The sequence below is a fragment of the Mchenga conophoros genome, linkage group LG14, assembly GCF_057382185.1.
Source record: "Mchenga conophoros isolate Kocher_MC1m ecotype Shallow Benthic linkage group LG14, M_conophoros_male_GT1.1, whole genome shotgun sequence".
Taxonomy (NCBI): domain Eukaryota; kingdom Metazoa; phylum Chordata; class Actinopteri; order Cichliformes; family Cichlidae; genus Mchenga; species Mchenga conophoros.
This window is the reverse complement of record NC_140539.1, coordinates 8,865,719-8,880,376: the sequence shown is the minus strand read 5'-3', so window position 1 is coordinate 8,880,376 and position 14,658 is coordinate 8,865,719. Positions and strand designations below refer to the sequence as shown.

Below are 14,658 nucleotides of genomic sequence, written 5' to 3'. Positions count from 1 at the left end.
GACACATCATGCTCTATACACCGAGTTTGCTAAGGCTAACGCAAGACCAGAACAGCCCACTTTAACTCAGGTTTTGGAAAAGTGACGAAAAATGTCAAGAGAAAATCCACGAGCAGTTAAAATAACAGAGGCTCTGACTCATTTTGAATGATCAGCCACTGTCGGTCGTGGAAAACGTAGGATTTTGCCGTCTTCTCAGCATACTCGAGCCACTATATGATGCTGCCAAATCTTTTTGAAGAGGTAAAAAGAGGTAAAAAAAAACAAAAAAAAAACACGTGCATAACCTCTTGCAGGAGGTGTCAGCCTTAAGTTTCACTACCGACATTTGGACAAGCAGTGTGTCCCCGATGTCGCTCCTCAGTTTAACAGCGCAGTGGATTGATGAGAAGTTTGTTCGTCATCAAGTAACACTACATGCAAAGTCGTTCAGGGGCTCGCACACCAGCCAAACCATCGCAACTGCTTTCGATAGCATGCTTCAAACCTGGGATATACCAAAGATGTCCGTCCACGTAGTGCTCCGGGACAATGCAAGAAATATGATAAAGGCCATGAGTTATGCTGAGCTGCCCAGCCTGCCTTGTCCTGCCCACACTCTCCAGTTGGTTGCTCATGAGGGCCTTCTGTCACAGAAGAGTGTTGCTGATGCGGTGGCAGTTGGCTGCAAAAAAGTTGGACATTTTAAACATTCTGCTGTGGCTAGCTCCCGTCTGGAGGACATTCAATTACAGATCAACCAGCCCGCGAAGCGGCCCAGCAAGACGTTCAGACCCGCTGGAACAGCACCTTTTATATGATACAGTCATTGATCGAGCAGAAACGGGCTCTGGGAATATTTGTGTCTGATTATGGACTCCCTGATACGCTCACGGCTCACCAGTGGACACTGCTGGAGAAGGTGATATCTGTTCTGGGTCCATTCGAGGAGTTAACTCGAAAAGTCAGCTTTTCAGATGCCACGGCTGCAGACGTCATTCCAGCCATCACTGTGCTCCACAGATTTCTAACAAGGGAGACTGACAAGGACCATGGGATCAAAGCAATGAAGGGAACCTTGGCTGCAGCTGTCAGGACGCGGTTCACTGACGTGGAGGAAAACCCACTCTATAGCATCGCCACGCTACTCGATCCCAGGTGAGTGTTGTGCCTGTGTGTGTGTAACTGTTTGACTGTATGTGAATGTGACTGTGTATGTAACTGTGTGTGTCTGTGACTGTATGTGTGAATATGACTGTGTATGTAACTGTGTTACTGCAAAAAAAATGGTAAGCAACACAATTGTCAGCTAACTTTTTTCTTTCTCCGTTTTAGATATAAAAATCGTTTTTTCTCCAGCACCACAACTGCTGCAAATGCCAAGGAGATGCTAAAACTTGAGCTGCTAAGGTTGGCTGGAAAGGAGAATCATGACCTGAATGAACCACCTTCAAGAAAAGCACGCAGTGACCACCCCACAGCTAGTCTGGACAGCATGTCTGAATAAATTGCAGATGAGCAGGCATCAGCATCGGTAGGCAGAGCTGTGGTAGGTTCTAGTGTAGAGTTAGAGACATATCTTGGAGAGGCTGCAATTTTACGAGAAGACAAACCTCTACAATACTGGATGGTTAATAACGTGCGGTTCCCAAACCTGGCTAGAGTGGCAGGCAGACACCTTTCAGCACCATGCACAAGTGTAGACAGTGAAAGGCTGTTCAGCTCAGTGTCACACATTGTGAATGAAAGCAGAAACAGGCTCACAGCTGATCATGCAGAGATGATTCGTTTCATCAAAAAGAACCTGCCTCTCACTTTCCCAAAAACAGTTTAGTTTGGAGGTCACACCATTGAAGTTTTTTTGTTTGATTAAAATGTGGACACTCTGCAATAGGTGGTTCATTAATGTTATGTGAATCTGAAAGCTGTAGACAGTGCCACATAGTTCACTATTATTTTGTTTGGATATAATATGGACATTGTGCAATAATTTAACAAAAGTGTTTATTTTATTCTGAACAGAAGTGTTTATTTTTCAATCTGAAAGCGGGAAAGAGACCGAAAGAGTTCAGTTATTTTATTTAATTTTTTATTACAATGTGGATACTCTGCAATAGGTTCATTAATGTTATGTCTGACTCCAAAATACTTTAGTTATTTTGTTTGTTTGTTTACAGTGTGGACACTGCGATAATTTAATGTAGTATTTATTTTTCACTTGAAATTAAATTTTTTGTTGTCATTTTTATTAATATTTTTTATTGACAGAATGTGTGTGGTAGACGTATCGGTTTTTGTACTCGGTATCGGCAAGTACTCAGATCCAAGGATCGGTATCGTATCAGTTTGAAAAAATTGGTATCGTTGCATCCCTAATTAATAGCTATTTATTTTAATAAAGACATATCTTTGAAAGAATCCAACATAATTTACTGAAGCACAGAATTTGAGTAAACATAATTAAGTGATTAGATTTTTGTGAAACTCCCCAGCAGAGACTTTGAGAGTGCCAACAAGAACAGGAAGTACTATAGTATACACAGCGATCAGGCATAACAGTGACAGGTGAAGTGAACAGCACTGATTATCTGTCCATCATGGCACCTATTAGTGGGTGGGATATATTAGGAAGCTGAGAAATCTTGGGTCTTGCCATTCATGTTTATGTTACTTTGATTGTACCACCTACCTGAACACTGTCACAGGTCATGCACACCCTTACATGGAAACAATACATCCTGATGGCTGTGGCCTCTTTCAGCAAGGTAATGCACCATGCCACAAAGTAAGATGGTTCAAGAATAGTTTGAGGTGTTGACCTGTCCTCCAAATTATCCAGATCTCAACTTAATCGAGCGTCTGCAACTTGTAGCCAAACTTTGCCTTAGCTTATACCGTCAGTATTGACACCACTGGTTGACAGTAGTAGGATCAATTTTGCTCTTATAATGATGCCATAGTTACTAATTTATGTAGCAAAGTGGCACTGAGCTATTTCTGGCACAGGTACAAATGAGACTTATTGAAGATGCTTCTGAAGTACCGGTAAGTATCAGGTGACAGTGTCAGTACCTCAAAATCAAAGAGCACAAGCTAATGCTATTATTTTCCTACTGTCAGCTGGGAGCCTGTGATGTGCAGAATATAAAATGCAATATTCTTATAGGTGTCTTGTTTGGGTTTGTTGTTTTTTTTGCTTTATATATATAACTATACTCTCATTAAGAAAAACAGATTAGTCTATTGTTTCTCTTCTGGTAAGCAACACATTGAAGTGGCATGCAGCCAACTGTGGGATCAGTGTAGGGACATAAAACATTATTAACCTCGTCATCACTCTTGACTGTCACTCTAAAACTACACCCTCCACTAATGTAATTACAGTCAGGTCAAGTCTTCGGATCACACAGTGGTATCCTGACAAGCTTCAGCTCAAAGGCTTCAACAGTGAGAATACTGACCTGACACTGGGATGATGTAGACCTTCTTTAGCTTTATTGAAAGCTGTCTCTGAATTGTTGCCAGAACAACGTGCATTAACATATGAAGAGAAGCACTCACTTAAAAAGATGGAGTAGAGTTGTGGGGGAAAGAAGCAGTTCAAGGAAGGCCAAATACCAGCTGTCTAAAGCCATGTCCCATTTACTGAGTGTAATCGATACATGTGTAGTAGGCATACTGGATGAGCAGCTGAGGAGACAGGTTAGTACATTGCAAGAGGCAGTAGTGCTCAGTTCGGAAACATGCTGACATTTCATCTATAGGTTACTGAATTATCATCAGTGACACTGAGGAAAGTCCTACACACATCAAGTATGTCTGAAATGGATGGGACTCTTTCAGGTAGGCTGTCCTCAACAAGAACTGTGAAGAGGGACTGCCAGCATGTGCATTCTGACAGTTTGCTTACTGTAAGCCCATTGGCATGCATCCTGTCTGTGTTTGGATTCCCATCTGTAGACTTGGGTAGACTTCAGAGAATGTGAAGGATCATCTTCCAACATTTGAGTGTGAAGGATTTCAGAGAAATAGCAAGCTTATTTGGATAAGGCGAGTATGGCTCAGCTCATAGTAGACTCTCTACAATTTAAAGGGTTCACACACACACATGCAGTCTAGCTTAACCCCCTCTGCCACATTTTATGACATTTGAACACAGGCGCAGACTAAATCCAACAATTTCTGTCACTTTCCAGAAGTGACTGTCCGACAAGCCCGTCCATCTCATTGCAGCAATTGACCAGTTGTACTTAAATGTGAAACTACCATGGCTTTCTGTGCCACTTTATTTATGTGGCACTAATTCACAACAACAGTTATCTCGGGGCGCTTTACATTACCGAGAGAAAGCCAGCGATTCCCAGAGCAGACATGTGGACACAATGGGACGTGAAAAAAGTCTTCCTTTTTAACAGAAGGAAACAGAAGCAGGCTTTGGAAGCAGGGCCATCTGCCTCGACTGGTTGGGGTGAGAGGAAAGTGAAGGGAGAAAAGAGGCTTACTAAAGCTTACTTCTTTTATTCTGTCTCTTTGACTTTTCATGTGTACACCAGAGTGTCACACCATGAATAGCTTTGGGGTGAGGAAGTCAGAAAGTACGCACCAGTATGCTCATTTGTACTATTCATTGCATCTCGTCTATGACGGCAGGCTTTTTGCACTTCACATGTGGCACTCTGGAACAGGTTTTAGCCTCTAAATGTGGTTGATGACACATTGTGGCACTTTCTTTCATTCTAAGCATAATGAACGCTTTAAATTGAGCAGAAACAGCAGAATGTCTAGACGAGCAATTAAAATCAAACCAAACCAAAAAAAAACAAACCCCTAAATAAATAAAAAAATAAAATCACTACAATAAATTGGCTGTGCGCCTTTTATATTGGACTGTGTTGCATCTCGTCTATGACGGCAAATGTCTTGCAGGAAGGTGTTGGCCACATCCTTCCTGCAAGACATTTTCCACTAACAAGACTCTACTAGACTCATACTGTGTCTCAAATCACAGACCTCTTTGCACTTACATTTACTCTTCTAGTTGTATAATTTTGACAGATGAACTGTTGAACAGTTGAGTGTTGCATGCTCTACACTTCTCACCCTTAGTGCTTACTGGCTATGTAGAGAACAGGGTGGAACCAACAACCAGTGCTCAGCCAGGAGTAGGAATATACATCGCCATTGCTGGTGACAGTGTGATGCTTAGCAACAGAGATACATTTTAATCTAGTATTACATGTGTTGCTGCGGTGGCTGTTGTTTCGAGGGTTCTTGTGTTAATTCTTTTTCATTACTGTGCAAGGAATTAGTATTCAATGTGAGGTTTGAGGTTGAAAATGGTCACAAAAAGTAACAAGGCCTCACTTTGCCCTGAGAGAGAGTTCACTTTCAAACTTAAGCTAAGTGTACGGTAGTGTACAGCTACTGTCATAAGTTTATATATACTCACTGTGGACATGAATGTCATGGTAATTTGGGGATTTTAAGGATTTCCTTGAACCGTTTGTTTTCTAGAGTGGAGCACAGCATACATCTTTAATGACTTAAAAGAGGAGGAAGAAGAAGAATTTAGTGCAATAGTTTAAATTAATTTAGGTTTTTGTCTAATCCACACAGGCTCAAATATATACAAACCCTCATTTAAATCTTTGAAGTGGTGCTGAATGTTCTTTTCACTTGACAAGGTCAAGGCCCATGAACTTCTCATTAGTGATTTTGATTGTTGGGTAGTTTCTTCTTTGCAGCATCAAAAATTATATGTTTGATAGCACTTATTGGACTTACCAATACTCAGAACAAAGGAAAAGCCCAATGAACTGAATGAGGATCTAAGAAAGAGAATTTTTTATTTATTTGGGAAGGTCTAGTGGAGCCATTTATAAACAACTGCATATTACAAGATCAGTTAAAACAGTTATATGTACAAGTAATATGGATGTGCCACCACTGTGCTGAGGCCTGGAAGAAGATTCGAACACTCAATCTCTGACGAATTAAAGATGTTGAAGTACAAGCCTGGAATGGCCTTCCTTAAGGCGCTGAACTCAACTCAATTGATAATTTGTGGACTATGCTTAAAAGCTAGGTCTGTGGCACAAAACCAGCCAATTTAAATGAACTCTACCAATTGTGCCAAACAGAGCGGTCAAATACCAGCCACAAATGTCGAAGCTTGTTGATGACTACATGTACTAAAGGTGTCTTGCGGAAGTGCAATATTAGTGGGGGTGTATGTCTGCTTTTAGCCATGGGTGGATTTGAGAAAATCCCAAATAAATTCAAATTAAACCAATTTTTCAGTGAAACGATTTAAAGACCAAAATTACCATTACGTTCATGTCCATCATAAAAAGACTTGCTTGACTTAAGTGTGCTAAAAAGACTCCAGTAAAAGTTGAAGTATTGAAGTATTCAGCTTCTTCTCTTTTCATGAAACATTTGAATAACACAAATTTAGTATATTTTAGTTTGTTTTGCAGGTTGTCGATAATACATCAATTTTGAAAACACATTATATATACAAATCCAATATGTAATTAAAATTATGACATAAACTATAAAGTTTAAATCTGCAGAATATCAAGCGTCACTGAGCAGTCCCTACCTTGAAATCCGACCTTAATTCTTCCACTGGTCTTCTGTTTGTCTTCCTCCATCTCTGAGTGAAATGATCTCACACTCTTCTCTCCCTGTGAAATGCAGCAGCAACACACTGTTCAACAAACTACACATAAACAGTTTGTGATGTTTGTCCAATAGAAACATTGAATTTGAAATTACCCGCCACTTAAATAAACGTCCTTCCCTTCATTCTTCCTCCTCTTCTGTAGAGCTGGAAACAATGGGAAGAGATACTTCAGCTAGATGCTGAAGTATCGCAAACACACCTGACGGTCACCTGCACTCCTTTATTTCCTACGGAGCCCCGCAAAGGACATGGGAGAAAAAAAAATTACAATGAACTTTTGCGAGATCTCGCAAAACTAACTCGGGATCTCGGAAAAGTTGAATTCCAACAATGGCGGCAGCTACTTAGTTGTAATATTACTCTTTCTGGGTCACAAAATAAACTTTTAACATATTTTGAGGCGTGAATGTAGTTGTGTAAACGTCAAATATGTACTCGGTTTACAAGACATCACATATTTGCAAAAGTGCTGCGACGTTTTCGGAGATCTGACACCCACCATGTCGAAGCTAACGGGAGGTCGAGACCTACTACAGCCGGGAGGCTGTGCTCTCCCGGCACATCATGCCTCGACTTCCCGGTCGGCTTTGAGCTGGCGGCCTCCGAAGAATGCAGCTAAAAGTTTTGCGAGCTCTCGCAAAAGTCCGTCTTAATTTTTTTTTTCTCCCATGTCCCTTGCGGGGCTCCGTAATTTCCTAAGTATAAATGCTGTAGATAATAAATTTAAGCTAAAAGTAACGAACCTATTTTGAAAATGTAAGCAGTACAAAGTACAGATATTTGTTTAAAAATGTAAGGAGTAATAGTAAAAAGAAAAATGAGTACTCAAGTAAAGTACAGTAACAAAGTATTTATAGTTCATTACTTCCCACCTCTGATGACGAATGTATGCAAACTTCTGACCACATTTGTATACAGTTTATTGCATGCAAGTATAAAGGCTGAAGCTTTCAAATTTCTGCTTAAGTTACTTCTCCGTGTCACCGTGCGAATCCATGCTGCAGCCTTTAGCGGACTCATTTACAGGGGAGGCCACCTCTTGAAAAGTAATCATCAAGTGCCTGAGCATTTTATCTTGTGCATTTAATCACACACTTGGGCTTTACAGGTGCAATCCTCCTCTACCCCTCAGCTATCCCCAAATAAAAAAAAGAAAAAAAAGAAAAGCTCATTTTAAAGGAGCGTCTAGTGGCTCATCAGAGGTGATACCCTGTCTTCACTTCCCTCTAGGCCTGTAAACACATGAGTAATGAATCACTTCCCAGCCATACCCAAGTGGACAACAATTTGTGTCCATCTCTGTCTGGTAACTCCATCTCTTCCACTGCGTGAGACCTACAGGGATTACCGAAAAGAGAACGACTCAAAGTTTAAAAGCTGCTGTGTGCATTGCTGTCAGTGAGGATGAGAGCCATCTTAACACCACGTGTGTGTCAGCCTTGCAACATAACCCTGCCCATCAGCATTATTGTAGTCTATTAGGGTAGCTGCTTAGTTGACAGCTGAACGATTGTGCTTTACTTGTGCTGTTGCCCGGTCGTGTCGTTTTCATGCTCCGAGCTCTTCCCTGTCATTTTCCCCTTGTCTGATCCTTTTTGTGATACTGATGCTTACATACAGTGCGCGGAATATGGGAAAGACCTACTGTAGTACACACCTTCATTGGAGCTGTCAAACCTCATTGCAATGACAAGCCGGTGGGAAGCGTAAGAAGCTGCGCCAAAAAAAGAAAAAAATAATAATAAGGAGCTAAAATGTTGAAGTGAAATGAAAGGCTTGGGCGTTTATCATCATCCACTTGACACACAGGAAAGGCGACAAGCTGTAGGGATAAAAGAGACATGGAAAGTGATAAATGTGGCTGGAGTGTAAACTTTAATGGCCCAACCTTGGATGGGAACAATTTGCCAATATTTAATTAACTGTAATGTGATCAATCAGAGTGTTAAAAGATGAGGCTGTTCCGGTGGGGCACTCTGCCAGCTGCACTCATCCTAGAGCTCATTTAGTCTTGAGAAAGCTCCAGCAAAATGCAGCAATCAACAAAAGCCCCTCTGGATTCTGTCTGGAGGATCCTATTGTCACTGCACCGACAACAGCAGCATGTGTTCCCTGTAATTCAACAGAGAGGCTCTGCTATTCACTCCAGTTTGAGGTCTGCGGCGCTTGGGTTTCTTTTTTTGCCTGGATTTCTGTATTTATGAGATTAATGTGACATGATATTGAGATTTTTTTAACTTCTTTTTTTGCCTCTTGATTTTTCACAGATATATTATTTAAAAAAAAAAAACATCAAACAAAGATTTTCAGGATTGGTGCTCAGTTACACATTTGCACATGTGTACAGCTAGCCTTCAGTCTCAGCCTCTCCCATTGCTGTGTCTTAACTGTGTCATGTCGTTTTGAGAGCAGATACTGCTCGTTCTCACTCCCGAGGCGTAACATGTCGACGTTTTGTCACGTCCCGCGGCGTTCCTGAGGAACGCGAAAGGAGACCTTCGGTGTACTTATGGTACGCGGCGGGTTATGGCTGGAATCCAGTGCAATGACGCTCCCACGGTAATAGACGTTCCAGCCCTGTATTCCAGCCCTAAACCTAACCTTATCCCTAGCCCCAACCATAACCTTATTCCTGATCTTAACCAAGACTATAATGATGTTAAATAGTGTGTTTCTAAGCGATTTGAAGAAAAAGAGCGAACATGTGTAGATGGAGTCCAGGCGGTTCTCATATTTCCTCTTTTTTCCGAGGTCGTCATTTAGGAACGTGGTGGGTAGCCGAAAACGTAATATGTTGACGATTTGTCACCTAGCGTAAAATGTTACGCTTTGGGAGTGAGAACGTGTTGGCTGAGTCACTTGTTTTCTTTGTCTCCTTATGTGTTTCTCTCTGTTAGCAGAGAGGACTTAAAATACGAGAGGGTGCCCACCTTAGAAGTAATTAACTCATAAAGTCCATCCAGAAGTAGATCTGGAGCCAGAAATTCCTACATGTGATCTTTAACACTACAAAATATATATACTGCATTGCTTGGAGAGACTTGTGTGTGATGTCTCAGACTTCTCTTGTTGTCTTTGTGGTATTGCCGCACTCATATTCAACTTTTAAATGGTAAATGGCCTGTATTTGTATAACGCTTTACTAGTCCCTAAGGACCCCAAAGTGCTTTACACATTCAGTCATCTACCCATTCACACACTGGTGATGGCAAGGTACATTGTAGCCACAGCCACCCTGGGGCACACTGACAGAGGCGAGGCTGCCGGACACTGGCGCCACCAGGCCCTCTGACCACCACCAGTAGGCAACGGGTGAAGTGTCTTGGCCAAGGACACAACGACCGAGACTGTCCAAGCCGGGGCTCGAACCAGCAACCTTTTGATTACAAGGCGAACTTCCAACTCTTGAGCCACGATCGCCCTTTTAAGCCAAAGGTTACTTGCGATAAAGTGTTCACTGATGATCATTGTTTTTCTGGGGGAACTTAGACTAGGCCACATGTTATACTCTGTTATAGAATTCGTTTCATTCATTTTCATTTGCTTTACTTCACTTGGTTTAAAGGTGTAGTTGATGTCTGGGCTCCTGTGTTTTCATTCCCCAGAAGATTACACCAAGCTTAGTGGAGCAGGGATTGGAGAGATACAATAATGAAATCTCCAGGGGAGCTGGTTCCCATAGGTGAACGTTGGGAGGGAGGAGGAAATGAAATGCTATAAGAACAGATATACGAACAGCAGATCAGCATGCTTGCCTAAATGCATTTATACTCTGAATGATCTGCTACATGAGCCAAATTCTGATTTATTTAGGTTTGAAAATGAAAGGTAGTTAGTCGCAAAGAAACATATTTCAGAGTCTTAGTGAAATCAAACTAGCACAAAAAGAGATCATAATTAAGAGACTCTTTATGCTCCATTAAACATAATACAGTGAAAAGTAAAGGTCATTCTATGATTACAACCAAACCAGACTTAAGATCTCATATCTGTAGTCTGCAATAGACCGTTTAACTAAACATTTCAAAGCTTTCTTCTTTCTTTTTTCCAGATAATACCATCACCTGTGTTCTGATAAACATATTATTCATTCATGGTGTCAGGAGCTTTAATTTCTCTAACGTTCCAAGGTTGCCCCATGCTTGTGTGCTCATCTAATTTTAAGAGTTTCCTTATCACCTCCAGTTCCGCAATATTTATCAAATAAATAAGTGATTAAACAAATGAAAATCTGAAACCTGGCTAATATCGCTCTGGACCAGTGACAGCGATGCTCACTGTGCTGTCTGTCAGAGATATATTCCATCTATATAACGGCATCTAAAACTGTCAATGAAGATAGACAACAGCCAGGCTAAGTGAAAATGAAGTGCAAATTGATGGCATATATTATCCCTACCTCAATTTTCTACTCGACCTTTACAACTCACCACCAAAAAGGAAAAGGAAAAAAGAAGGTCTTTGTGCATTCTTACTGGTTGAGTCTCTAATCTCTTGCAGAAAACTAGGAAGATGGTGAGGGTAGGATGCTGTGACCGAAAATATATGAATTGGCTAATAAAAGTGTGGCCGATTAAATTAAGACAGTAACTGGATTCCTGCATGAGCACTAAAATAAAGCTGGGTAGAATGAAATAGTCTAGTCAAGATTTAGTTACATCGCTGCTCTTTCCCCCCCTCCTTTTAGAGCTGGAAGCTGGAGCGGGGTTACAGTGACAGGCAGAATTGGAAACTGGGAACACGGCAGTTGGAAAATGGATTGAGACACACGAATTTGTTCACCGCTGAGCAGCCAGGCAGCCAAATAGCATTTTGTTTAGGCTTCATCCTTCAAATCAAGTTCAGTGACTGAACGCAGCGAAGGCAGAACTTGCAAACAAAAGCCATATGGCCTCCATTATTCTCTCTTTAAAATTTCTCTCTTGTGCAATCGCAGCGAGAATCTTCTGTAATCGTTTTCTTGGATTGACAAATTTAAAACGCTATTAAGTCATTATTAGTTTGAGCCTAACCTTGTCTTTTCAAGATAACCTTTCTTTTTCTCTGTCATTAAAAATAAGTTAAATAAATGATTGTTCCCATATAGAAAGTGCTTTGTGCACTGTTCAACTGTCTCTCAGTTCTACAGGAAGTTTGATCTTCTTTTTAGTTTTACAGCTATAGTTGAATTCACACCGGATTCCTTCAGTAACTGTATTATTACCATGGCAGCACTTTATGCTGTGGACCAGGGCACTTTTACTTCAGCTCACGCAAAGGTCTGACTATCACTCATTCCACCTTAATGATCCATTAACTTGTAACACACACTGAGCACACACACACACGCGTTACACCAACACCACCACTATAAGCGATTCATCAGCGCTGATTTATTGAGAGTATGTGTTAATTACAGTGAGCTAATCGATACCTTTCACTAAGCGATGGCTCCAAAGCAGGTACCTTTGCATCTTCGTATGTGACCAAGTGCACATCTCGGTGTATGTGTGTGTGAAATCCCCTGAGGTATAAGTACTTTCCATGATGCACTTTTTTGCACTTTCGATGATGGATGGTTGAGTGTTTTAGCCATCAGCAGTGTTTTACTGGCTGTGAGCGCTCATTCTGCTGAGCTGACCCTATGACAGGCAGCCTGGAGCTGAGCCAGCATCTGGACAGCTGGACTGATGGTAGTTAGAGCAGTCGAGAAAGTGCCTTGAGTATGAAATTAGCTCTGCTAGCTAAAACAAACTATTTACTGTAGAATTAAAAGTATGGCCGCCTTTGTTAACTATGAATATATAAGACTTTGTGAATATACTCTCATACAATTTGAGAATGTAATCAAATTGTTTATCAGAGGGAAAGTGGGATTTTTAGGACAAACAAGCCTAACGTTAGCTGGCATCATGTTAGCTAATAGCTAATAACCAACAGCCATCTATAGACAGGAAGGTAACATGTCTAAACTGCTGAAGATTAGTAATTGTTTTAATATTTGGAATAAGAAGTATTTATATGCCTTTGTGTGCTAGAGCCCCGAGACAAAGTATGAATTAAAATTTGCCTCCACAGCACACCAGTGCCTGTGGTTGCTTTGGTGTACTATGTATGCACCTGGTTCGTAGCTGCATACATAATGCAACATTTGGCATCTATGTATATTTAATAGATTAATTCTAAAAATGATAAATTTGTTGAAAGACAAATATATTTGAGTACAGTATCCCTTTTTTCCTATCAAATAACCTCAAAAAACAGCTGATTGTACCTTTAAATCTTCTTTCCCAGTTCATATTGCAAATGGTTTCATATTCATATTGCTATAAAGTAAAGAATGTCACTGACATTTTGTTGTAGCTGTTGGACCCTTCCTGCTCAAAGTTCTGAAATCAAGCATCTGCTATTGTTGTAATCTGCTAGTGTTCAAAATTTCACTGAACCATTGTAGCAAGGAGGAGCATTGAGACAAACGATGGTCTGAGTCGATCACAGCTTCATTGCTAACACTTTTAACATTACAGACTAACAATGTCTAGGCACTCCATTACAGATATACACCTCGGGCTTTTATTGAAGGGCAGAAAGCAAAGAGGCAACTTAAAGACCTGGTAGTTTGACTTCTTCAAGTGATTGAGATAACATGGCTAAATTGTTTGCTTGTCAACAGTGCAGCTATGACCAACTCTGTTTGTTGCCACCCCAGGTTAATTTAGGTCTAACCGGGTACTTCAGTGAATTTAGTGTTCTCCACAAATAATGGCTGAAACTATAAAAACATGTATTTATCCAGGAATACATTGCTGAAATGAGTGCTCTTTACAGGAATAAGCACCACACAGTTAAAAGGATGAGCAGCTCCACCTTGAGTCATTTGCAAGTGGAAGGCCTTGTTCAACAGCAATAGTGAGTGCAATGAGGGAAAGGCAATCGCTGCTCTTGTCTTGGACAATATGTATAAAACCATGTCAAGCTGATGGTCTTGGGCCACAGAAATAAAAACACAGCAAGGAGAAACATTTGTATAGCATGGCACATGTGAAAAGAATCACAATTTTCAAGAACATTCGCGCCTGTCGTGTTGCAAATGAGTAATCAAAGCGCTGCTGGCTATCATGATGAGACAATAATTAGTCCAACCCTGATAAACCAAAACATTTTTTTAAAAAAAACATACTTTCTACAACTGTGTTAAACTTTGTCAAGATTTCAATGACCAAAGTTTAAAAGACATCAAAATGTGCACCGCTAACTCAGTTTCCCCAAAATCGCATAATGGTGTTTGTCATCCTAGAGGAAACCCTTTTGTTGATCATTGCGCATTATGCCCTCTAAAATACAAAGGGTTTTTTTTTGTATGAGTTTATTCTTATTTGGGATGATTGAAATAGACATGCTTAAACGCTGTGGCTTTTACAAAGATTGGGAAACCACCAACTGTGCACCATAGCTGTCATGGATGGAGGAGCATGTGTATGCGCCGGGGAGAGGATAAAAACAATAAAGCAAAGAAGAATGGAGGGTCGCCTGGGGAGTTGTGCTAAAGCACTAATAACGCTGTTAGGAATTTTGGTAATTTTCTGGATGAAAAGCATCATTTAGCTGCAGACAAATTTGCGTAAGGCTCCATAGTAATTAGAATCTGGGGATATGATTATAGAAGGGCGTCAGCATGAGCAATGACAGGCTTTGAATCCAGCAAGTCTAGATGAAAGAAGGAAAAGAACCGCAATAATAACAACAACAAAAGGGAAATTAATGTAAACACATTAGCAGAGTATTATACTAAGAGTCCATGCTTATTGAGAATTTTTAATTATCATTCAAAGAGCTGGGACTGTTATTGCTAAATGCTGTTTCACTCGTCATTTTATTACGTGCCTATCTGTGATCAATCACGCCTCAAAGTCGAGAGCAGATTTGGAAGTCTGAAGTTAAAGTTTGATGTGAGAGGGGAAACATAAAGCTCTGTGACTTTCCAGTTAAAACAGTATCAAAAGAAAAAAATC

The 14,658-nt window shown here is 40.6% G+C and overlaps 2 protein-coding genes across 2 annotated transcripts in view; both read left to right on the top strand.

Moving 5' to 3' along the window:
• LOC146559205 (calsyntenin-2-like) overlaps positions 1-14,658 on the top strand; it is a 331,275-nt gene that overhangs the window by 126,053 nt on the left and 190,564 nt on the right. The gene's annotated exons all lie outside the window — the stretch shown is intronic.
• LOC146559206 (zinc finger BED domain-containing protein 4-like) lies at positions 477-1,813 on the top strand. The gene is made up of 4 exons (XM_085245138.1): positions 477-674; positions 806-1,137; positions 1,315-1,463; positions 1,587-1,813. The coding sequence occupies exons 1-4, from the start codon at positions 477-479 to the stop codon at positions 1,811-1,813; spliced, it is 906 nt and encodes a 301-aa protein (XP_085101264.1).